Below are 11,134 nucleotides of genomic sequence, written 5' to 3'. Positions count from 1 at the left end.
GAAACAGGAAAGGAGAAGGGGAGAAGGACACAAGGAGCCAAAAATCTTGCAGTTTTTATTCCATTTTCCTTTTATCAGATACCATCTTCAAGGCTTAGAACTTTCCTGTGTTGTGTTATCCTTTCACATCCTCACTGAAAGTAAAGAAAACTGGAAGTAGGAGATATTTTGGGCCAAGGACTCACTGGACACGTTCTGTGGTTCATTGTACAGAAATGGACCATTCTCTAAAGTACTATAGCTCCTAAAAACAGCCATCATCGACTTGATAACTCTTTTTAAGCAATGCCTCTTATAAGACAGAAGTGAAAGAAATGCAAATCAAATATAATGTACTTACATCACTATGAGAGGTGCTAGGCTCTTCATCATCACTGCTGACCAGATCAATGTATTCAAGAACAGGTCTTAACGGCCCTTCCTATGAAAGAATTGAGCAAATTAATAAGTCACGTACAGTTTTTCAAACTAAACTAGTCATTTAAAACAATGGGATTGGCAAAAATTCCTCTAAAGAGGGAGACTATGTGTGGCAGAAAATAATCAGAACAGAGAAAAATAATCAGATACATGAAAGAAACAATGATAAGATCTAAGAGTTTAAACCTCGGTAGAATATTAGGACAATGTTGATTCTTCAAGGAAAGGATTATTAATAATAAAGGAACACTACTACAAGGACATAGACAGCATAGTATGATTCAATGCTTTTTAGATGGAATGGGTATTAATTATCTATTAGATAACCAAGCTCAAAAACATGCAGTTCTTTGACTAACAGCTCAGCTTTATCTCTCACTCCTATAGTCGAACATCAAACCCAATTCTTCATCCTGCTTCCAACCATACAAACTGCATCATAGACCAGGCCTTGAATGCTAGGCCTAAATGCCTAGATTTTATTCCATAGACAAAAGGGAGTCAATAAATACAAAGACAGGAAAAACATGAGAGCTGTGCTTTAAATAGACTAATCACACAGACAAGTATGGAAGAGTGGGGAAAGCAGGAAAATTAATCAGTCCAATAACACAAAACTAAAATAATGGCAAAGAGAATGGCGTTGTGGTACACATACAAGAGAATACATGGGTATAATGAAAAAAAAAAAAAAAAGATTGGCTATAAAAAATACCCCCCCCAACAAAACAAAACCCCAACAATAACAAGGAATCAAAAAAGTCCTTAAAGTTTCAAGCTTGGGCAACTAGAAGGATACTAATGCCTTTAGTATAAATCTGGAATACAGAAAACAGGAAGCTGACGTTCTTTTAGACATAATGGGCTGATGTACCAGTGGTACATAAAGTAACTCGTAGATAGCTGGAAATGCAGGGCTGTAATCTGGATGTATGAACATAGCTAGATAAACAGATTTGGGAGTTGCTCCCCTAAAAGACTAAACTGAAACTGTGATAGAGCCAACAAAGAGAGCAAAGAGGAGAAAGAAGAGATTTTAAAAGGTTCTTGAGAAAATGCTGGAATTTTAGGACTCAGGAAGAACTGCTAAGCAGGTAATCAGGGATTGAAGAATCAGGAATGCATAAATTCAAAGAAGCTAGAGAAAACCTCAACAAAAAGTTGCTAATGCCAATGTGGCCCAAAATGCTGATGACCAAAAAAACTGCCACTGAATTTGGCAACAACATTTTTAAAAACGCCTGAGAGCAACTTTTAATAAAGAAGTGAGCATACACAAGCCAGGCTCTAAGAAATTAAGTAGAAAATGAAGCAGCAGGGGCACCAGGAGAGCATGCAACTTCATCTTGCTTGGGGTTGTGAGTTCGGGCCCCACATTGCACATAGAGATTACTTAAAAATAAAATCTTAAAAAAGAAAAAGAAAAAGAGGCACATAGAGATTACTTAAAAATAAAATCTTAAAAAAGAAAAAGAGGCAGTAAAGGCCATGAGTACAGAATATTATTTTTAAAAATCTAGTATGTTGAGAACAAGAGTAAGGAACACAGGAGGCGAATTCAGCTGAGGGAAAGATTTCTAAACATGTAGAAAGTGGACTGTTGGCAAACCAAAGTGATATATTCAGTGTAAAAACTAACAGAAAAAGACTAGAGTCAGGAAGACAGAAGCTAAGATCTAGTTAAAGATCCTCTTCCTGAGAAGAGGCATCCAGTCTCAAAGATAACTTGTTTCTTTCTTAGGCTACAACTTCTCCCCAAGCAGAAAACTGCTATCCTTTCAGATAGGTTTCATCTGGCCACTAAGATAAAACCAGAGAGCAGAACTTCTGTGCAGGGATCATGTAGTAAATAATTAAGATTTCTGCCTGAGGTGTAAAAACGGAAGTTTAAAAAAGAAGAAAAGAGGGCCAGAGTGCTTTCCAATTACAATCAACAGAGATGAATCACCTACCTTAAGACTAAAATCTACCACTGCTATGGTCAATATCATACAATCAATCCAAAAAGCAAGTAGAAGAAAAATACGATAGCTGCTGCTGCTTTTTTCTTTTTTTTTTTTTTTTAAAGATTTTATTTATTTGACAGAGAGAGACAGCAAGAGAGGGAACACAAGCAGGTGGAGTGGGAGAGGGGGAGAAGCAGGCTTCCCACTGAGCAGGGAGCCCGATGCGGGGCTCAATCCTAGGACCCTGGGATCATGACCCGAGCAGAAGGCAGACGCTTAACGACTGAGCCACCCAGGTGCCCCAATACGATAGCTTCTCTTGTTCATATAATCATCTTAAGTTTCATCTCTTCAAGAAATGTGCATTACAAACTGTTATTACATCCACAGAAACAGCACACCAAATCTCCAGGTTATCAGAAATACACAGAGGTGGGGCAGCAAAAGCTTCCATGAACAGATAGGGAAAAAAGGGATATGAAAGAAGTTAGCAGAATACAAATCAAAAAGTAGAATGCGAAAAAACAAACAAGAAAACCCCCGAAAAACAATAAACCGGAATAAGGAAAATGGTCACTGATGGGATTTAAAAATAGCTGCATCAATAGTAGAAAAGACAAGAGCAGGGAATGATGAGAGAAGACTACTAGAAATTTACTACTGGGGTGAACCATTAGACTAATATGCAACCATTTCTGAACTACTGAAGAACAGTAACTTCATATGATTCACACTAACTAAAAGAAAGAAAAAGAACCAAGACAGAAAATCCAAAAATGAGAAAAAGCAAGAGTCGTTTAAAATACTTATTCACTCAACAAATGATTGTGAAGTTGTAAGTGAAAGAGTGGTAGAAGATGATGACACGTACTTGAGACCACCAAAAAGGCAGAAGCTGAGTTAAAAAGAATAGGGAATTATCCCAAAGAAATATATTACTTATAAGCAAACACTCTACACTTTAGCTAATTTTCTCATTGGATATGGGAAAAGTTCCACGATAATGACTTAAAGAATCAAAACATTTTAGTATTCCATTTATTTTACTACTAATCAATAACATTTGTCATTGAGCCCTATACAGGCAGTGTGCTGAACTTTTCATATACATTATTTCATTTAATCCCCAGTTACTTTACAAGGTGAAACAATGAATTATTACTGGTACTCCATTTATCAAATGAGAAAACTAACTGAGGTACACCTGGTTCTCTAAATACATAACTGGCTGTGTGGTCATTACAATTCTGAGGCTAAGTTCAAAGTGTATCTACTACTATTTGCAGGGTGGGGGGCGCATCTGGGTGGTTCAGTGGGTTAAGTCTCTCCCTTCAGCTTAGGTCATGATCCCAGGGTCCTGCTGAGCCCCCCATAGCATCGGGCTCCACAGGGAGCCTCCTTCTTCCTCTCCCTCTGCCTGCCACCCCCCTGCTTGAGCGCTCTCTGTCAAATAAATAAAATCTTAAAAAAAGAACCAAAAAAACTACTTTTTTAAATTTTATTTTTAAGCAATCCGTACATCGGGCTTGAACTCACACCCCCAAGATCAACAGTTGCATGCTCTATCGACTAAGCCAGCCAGCCAGCCAGCCAACTCTACATACTATTTTAAATCAATGCCTTATTACCTAAGTTTTTGAGATACTTTGTATTCCTTCAATAAGAGAAAAAGGACTTCCTGCTGTTGTCCCCAACTCTGAATAACTCATGACACTAACCAAAAAATAAGTTATTAATTCCCCCGAAAGAATGTTTATTATATAAATATCAAACACGATTTCTTAAAATGTTTATAATGACTGCTTATATTCTTAACAAGTATAAAGGCATGTAGTCCTCCAATTAAAGGTACTTAATTTGAATTTGCTCCATCCATCAACCAGTAAACCATCATTCTCATCCCTTTTGTACCAATAACAGAATCAAAGGATTCTACTCCCCAAGGCCACACAATTAGGGCCAAGAGCACAGGCACAAGCAAAATAGTCTAGGAACACAGCTGAATTAATATTCTAAGTTAATGATTTTTTTTTTTTTTTGTTTAATGACACAAAAAGCTTTCTATTCCTGTTATCAGAAAAATGATTCTCGTATAAAGCCAGACGTCAATTACCTACTACAGTTGACCGTTGAAGAACATGAGGGTTATGGGCTCTGACCTTCCCTCCTACCACACAGAACTGAAAATCTACATATTAACTCCCCCAAAATGTAACTACTAAAAGCCTACTGTTGACTGGAAGCCTTACCAGTAACATAAACAGTTGGTTAACACATATTTTGTATGATGTATGTATTATCGACTGTATTCTTACAATAAAGCTAAATAAAATATTAAGGAAATCATATGGAAAATACATTTACAGTACTGTGAAAATCTTATCAGCATACAAGTGGATCCACGCAATTCAAACCCGTGTTGCTCAAGGGTCAAGTTTAAGTGGAAAATAATATCAATACACTAAGATATGGTCTACAAGAAATGTAGTTTACCTCAGTCTAATACAAAGAATATGGATATGAGCATAAACCTTAAATATAATGCATGTGTTTGATATATTTCAATAAACAGAAGTTAGGGATATAGTTTCTTCTGCAGTCTTAACCCAGTTCAAAAATTTTGAATGGCTCCCAACTGACTACTTTAAGTTCAAATATAGTCTACAATTGAAGATCTACACTATCCGTCCCCCCCTTTCCTCTCCTACTTGAAAAATTTTTATCCTCCAAAACTACACGTAATCCTGTTTTCCCATTTTGATGCCTTTCCTTATTTCTTTTCAAAATGCTTTTTAATACAAATATTGAATGTTATTTATGCCAACAAGTCTGCCTTTTTTTTTAATAGCACCATGTACTTTTCATAAAAGAACTACTTTCGGGGCGCCTGGGTGGCATAGTGGTTAAGCGTCTGCCTTCGGCTCAGGGCGTGATCCCAGCATTCTGGGTTCGAGCCCCACATCAGGCTCCTCTGCTATGAGTCTGCTTCTTCCTCTCCCACTCCCCCTGCTTGTGTTCCCTCTCTCGCTGGCTGTCTCTATCTCTGTTAAATAAATAAAATCTTTAAAAAAAAAACTACTTTCTCCTAGAACTATTTACGCAGTTGCCATCACCTATCTTATCTCCCACATTGAAATATGGACACTTATAGGTAGGATGTATTTCCAATCAATCTTTGTAGTTCCAGAGTACTTACTTCATGACTCTGCATATCATGAGGTCCAACATTATTTTTATTTACTGACCTAATTACAGGCCCAAGACACCCAGCCAAAAGATAACTTGATATTTTGCCCATGACCCCTTTCTACTGTAAAGTATTATCATTTCACCTATGTGCTTCTAAAGTTGCTTAAGAAATTACACCTTGATTTTTGTCACTAGTTCTACACGCTCAATTTCACAGTATACCAATAACCTTGGCTGAGACCTAAGTCTCATGTGCTATTACCAAGATTACAATAGGTTGCCTCAGCAGTTTTGTATCTTTGTACCTAAAGTAGCAGTGTGAAAATGTCATCAGCTCGTAGCTAAAATAGTTTTCTGGGAGCAAATTAAAATATCTGCAGTTTCAAAGACAGAAAGATGGTGGGTGAATAAGGGATCAGATAGGTACTTTCACTCTTGGAAAGCATGCGTTCACACCGCTTCACTTTAATGAAAAACCTACATTAGTACCCATTTTCACTAACTGAAGGAAACCTGAAGAGGATGTTTTGCTTATACAAAAAAGACGAAAAGCCAAACTACTGTACGTGTTTATCTTGCTGCAAGCCATTATAGAGGCAGCATGCACCCGAAGTAGCAAGAGTAGCACAGCCAAGCTTCTTCCCTGGGAACTAAACTCAGCATCTCACTGCCAAAGCTTTGAATTATCTGCAAGCACTGTACGGTATCTTGATTTAATTTTTGCATCCGTTAGCAAGGTGTGTCCTAAGGTATCAAAAAAGCTGAAAAGAGGTTATGTTTTTGGTCCGGAAATGCTAAAAAATTTTCCATATAAATTAATGGCAATTGCTTCTTCACTTTATGCCATCTTAGTTTATGAAAGTTTTCTTAGATTTCAAAGGTTTCTACATTCCAACAATGGGGTGCGAGGCAGGCGGGTGGGTGGAGACACACCTATATTACCAAACAGAAAATGAGAGCAAAATCTTTAAATTAGAAGTTTTTGTTATGGTAACATTCTCATCTGAGATCACACAGTTATTGACTTTACAAAATTAAACAGTGCACTTACAAATAGTGCAGTTCTCTGGACGTACATTTCAACAAAATTTAAATTAAAGAACTCATTTTTGCACCTATACATCCTTATTATTCCTTTCCTTCAGCATGCTGTTTGGTTCCAGACTATTTTTTGCAAACCACAAAGACTGCTGTGCCACCATATGGATTAAAGATGGGAAAATTAGATTAATGAGAGTGAACTAAGAAATTCAAACCAGAGTAAATCAAGAAGTGACATGATTAATACCCTTTTTTATCTGAAGAAATCTTAAGCAGAGAACAATTTGTTAGCTTTACTGCATAAGCACTACCTGAAGGAGTCAAGTATAAGATCAGTTTACAGTAAGTAGAAGGTTGTGTCTCTGAATTTATTTTGAAATAGAATTAAGGTTTCATTATCAGTTAAGTGTTATCACTAAAAATGTAGAAGAAATGTTTTTAATAGGTTTCTTCTAGTATTATAATTATAAATGTATTATATATAATTTACTTCTTCATTTGCACTATCAGAACTTTGAACCTTTATTTGCCAACCCCCGGGGATAAACAGAAGATGTTGGATTGAGATAAATACACAATACACTAATTGTATATTTTTTATTGTTCATACAAAGATATATAGATTCTTTACATTTAAAAATTTAAATTAAAAGGATATTTTAAAATTAATTAAGAATATTTTAAACTTCAGCTTAATACCTTATTAAGCTTCTTAATCACAAGTTATACTATAGGGGCGCCTGGGTGGCACAGCAGTTAAGCGTCTGCCTTCGGCTCAGGGCGTGATCCCGGCGTTATGGGATCGAGCCCCCATCAGGCTCCTCCGCTATGAGCCTGCTTCTTCCTCTCCCACTCCCCCTGCTTGTGTTCCCTCTCTCGCTAGCTGTCTCTATCTCTGTTGAATAAATAAATATTTAAAAAAAAAGTTATACTATAATTTTTTGTTCCACAAGTACCATAAAATATGTTTTCAAATCTTTTTAATTCCACCTGTGATTCTCAAAGCAAGGCCCATTGTGCAAATAAAGGAATGACATACTTTATAAACTAAGTATCAAAATAAATATTCTCCAAATATACCAATACTCAGAAACCTGAAATATTTGTCCTAAGGAGCATGGAATACCATTACCAACATACTTTAGTCCACAGTGAAGAAGGGGTAGGATACAATTCAATTTACCCCATCCCAAAAATCCTTTTAAGTTTAAAATGAGGACAGAGAACACCTGAAGCTAATATAACAGTGTATCTTAACTATACTGGAATTGAAATAAAAGGACAAACCACAATACGCACTGGCAATGGTGGAGAAAGCCAAAAAATAAAAAATAAAATATTGTGAAAGACTCCTAAATAAACCCATTAAACCATAATACAACAGTGGATCACTACAATGGCCCTAATATTGGGGTATGTAGAGGATATCATTTACTAACTAGCTTAACAAAGCGTCCCAAATCAATGAACACAAATACACATCTGACAATTTATTAAAGAAAAATTATACACCTTTAACAGCAAACCTCAACTGATCACTGGTTTGAAGAAGTTTTTAGCTAGCTAAGATACCACTTTAAACAGAGCCTTTGCAAAACTTTACAGTTTTGGGTGAAAACCATCCCAAAATACACCATGACTCCCTTCCCCCTAAACCAAGGCTTTACAAAGCATGGTTCACAGATTGACAGGTCCTTGTATTTGTTCCAGAGTGAAGATTCCTGGGTCCCACCTTCAAATTCTGATTCAGTGGGTGTGGAGTGAGGCCCAGGAATCCGCACCTTTACACTTTCTAATGCTTAAGAGACCACTGTCCCAAAGGGCAGGAAGTCTGAAAACCACGTGTGTTCCTAGGGATGCAGGGATCTTCATTATGAACATCAACTCTTGCACTATGCTGTAACACGATGATCTCAGAGGTTGGTGAAGTCTTCAAGCCATTTGCCTTTATGTTATGAAGCTACAGAACGCTCAGATTTTGAGTTCTTGCAACCCTTCTTGCTTTCTACCTCCTTTCTCATCATCAGCGCTCCCTTCCCTCTAACCTGCAGGTCATCTTTTAAAGGACACTCTTGCCCTTCTTCCAAACACACCCTTAAGAGACCAGAACTTTGCCGAGATGAAGTATAAAATGGCGCTAATGAAGGCACGAGGAGCGTGATTAAATGTGTAACACGTCCTTTCGGGCACAGTCTTTGTGGTGGCCACTGTAGGTGCTCAGAGAGCCCTTTTCGCTAAATTTCCTAATCCTAGGCCATGCTCCCCAGTGTCTAGTACCTGCGAGACATTGACACCTAGCTGCTGAATGATGAACGGACAGGTGAGGTATAATCACACAATGGCTCGCCACGCATAGGTTTGGCATTCTGGGAAAAAACCGAATATCGTTGCTACTTACACTAACAAACTGAATGTCATCTTCATTTTCATCCGTTGTTGCCTCAGATGCCTCAGGCCCGGCTGGGGGGGCAGACTCTATTATCTACAAAAATAAGCCAGAACATGCTCATCTATATACAGCCACGTACTTGGAGGAAGAGAATTTCCCAAAAGGAACCAAAAGGGAAGAGCTCTGTAAAACAGCAAGCTCTTGAGGAAACGGAACTGAGCACAACTGCGTGCAAGTCCGATCAAGAACAGGACTCGATGGCGTCGGGTTATGCCTCTGCAGACGTGGAGCCATAGGGAGCCGACGCCGAAAACGACTTACCAGCCCCTGCGAATTCCCCAGTCTCCTCGGGGAGGGGGGATGCACGCACACCGCCGAAGAGCGAGCCTGTCTCAAAATGTCGCTCTCACGGCCACAGCAGCGGCAACGGGGGCCTCCGGGGCCGGCGCAGCGGGCCGGGGGCGGTCGGGCGGCCATTGTTACTGCCGGTTCCTCGTTCAGACCCGCACCAGGCCCGAACGCTCGGCTCGGCCCGAGACGCGGAGGCTAGCGCCCCGCCACTGCGGTTGCCGCGGCCGCCGCACACCAGGCCTCACAATCAACAAACACAAAGCCCTTCCCGGCTCGGCTGAGAATGCCGCGGCCCGACCACTCACCTCCGACCCCGGGTCTCCCATTTCTCCGACGGCCTAACTGACAGCACCACCGCTTCTGCGGCCCCCGCCACCGCCGCCGCTGTCCCCGCTGCCGCCGCCGCCGCCGCCACGACTGCCCTTCCCGCCCAGCACCGCTTCGCGCCGCCGTGACCCGCCCCTGCGTGAGCGCCGACGCCGCCGACGCCACCGACGCCGCGGGCGGAAAGAGGTGCGAAACCGCTTCAAAAGGAGGAGCGGCCGGCTCTGGCCCGCTATCCCCCGGAGCCTCGTTCTCACAGTCGCGGGCCTGCCTTCCCCGGGCCGCTCAGGAAACTGGGAGTTGTAGTTCTGATCGCTCCCAAGACTGTCGGGCTTCGGTGGACAAGAGAGAAAAAGGACGCCCAGGTACGGAGCATGCGTTTTGCCACGCTGACGTCAGCTGCAGCTTTGCAGACCCGTGGGCGGGCTAAATTCTGTTTCAAAGTGAAGGGCAAAAAACGAGGTTGTGGTGAAGGGTTTGGAATTGGATATTGTGTGAAAGCGAGGCTCACCCGTATGAGTTTTGTCCGTAAATGCGGATGATGGGGACTAAATTCTCATCTTCCTTTTTTTTTTTTTTTTTTTTTTTTTTTTTTTTTTTTTTTTGCGGAGGGCCCAGAATGTGGAGGCTTCGTTGAATTTTGTGAGAAGGGAAGAAATCCAAGGTGTCCTTAATGTTACTCACCCAGCTTCATTCTCTGAGCATATATTATTAATACATCTGAGAAGGAAAATTGAGGACCAGAGCTCCAGTCACCAGGTTGTCCCGAAGAGAACTGGTGAAGTAAGAGAGACCAGTGCCCAAGACGGCCCTGGACCAGTGATAATAACGTGCTTATTTAAGGATATTCTCAGATACTACCTAACTAAAATAGCTTACTTTTTTCAGTGTTCACAGTCAAAAAGCACTCTATAAAATAGTTCACTCATGTTCACTCTATAAAATAGTTCACTTGTGGTCTTTCTCACTTCATTGTCCTACAAACAAAATCCAGCTTTTTTTTTTTTCACACCAACAATTTTGGAAAGGGCTTTTTAAGCCGGAAAATTCTTTTAAATCTTAGATGCCTGTTTTTGCCTGTCTATATGCAAATCTACCATCTGAGTATTTATGCCTATAGTAATTATCCTTAATATTTGGCATTTCCTGCATTTCCAGCAAGTGCTTTAAGATTTCGTTTGCTTTTCTACCTAAGTTTGAGAATTGTAGAAGCAAACTGAGAATGAGAGACAAGTTACAGGTAGGAGTTAATGGGTAAAACTCTTGGAAAACAAGCTTTATGTGGTTATAACCCCCAAATGCTCATACTCTTCAATTCAGTTGTAACTGCAAGGCTTTATCCTGAGGATACACTTTAATCTGTAAGAAAATCTTTATGCAAAATATTATTTATCACAGATTTGTTTGTAATAGAAAAATTGGAAAACATTTTAATGTCTAGTGATTGGGAAATGAAATGGTTAAGCTTTGGCAT

The 11,134-nt window shown here is 39.8% G+C and overlaps 1 protein-coding gene across 3 annotated transcripts in view; it reads right to left on the bottom strand.

Moving 5' to 3' along the window:
* The window catches only part of ZNF451 (zinc finger protein 451), an 82,459-nt gene extending 72,303 nt beyond the window's left edge, over nucleotides 1–10,156 (bottom strand). Inside the window, exons 1-3 of one of the 3 annotated variants that reach the window (XM_057304006.1) lie at nucleotides 9,642–10,156; nucleotides 8,995–9,078; nucleotides 341–421 (exon numbers count right to left, since the gene is read on the bottom strand). In XM_057304006.1, the coding sequence (XP_057159989.1) occupies nucleotides 341–421; nucleotides 8,995–9,078; nucleotides 9,642–9,662 (186 nt within the window). In that variant the 5' untranslated portion in view covers nucleotides 9,663–10,156. Of the gene's footprint in view, nucleotides 1–340; nucleotides 422–8,994; nucleotides 9,079–9,306; nucleotides 9,605–9,641 lie in introns of those variants that run through there. The other 2 variants (XM_026507156.4, XM_057304005.1) reach the window with 2 other exon arrangements.
* Between the last annotated feature and the right edge of the window lie 978 nt (nucleotides 10,157–11,134).

The sequence above is a fragment of the Ursus arctos genome, unplaced genomic scaffold (assembly GCF_023065955.2).
Source record: "Ursus arctos isolate Adak ecotype North America unplaced genomic scaffold, UrsArc2.0 scaffold_29, whole genome shotgun sequence".
Classification (NCBI taxonomy): Eukaryota; Metazoa; Chordata; class Mammalia; order Carnivora; family Ursidae; genus Ursus; species Ursus arctos.
This window is presented reverse-complemented; position numbering and strand designations above follow the sequence as displayed.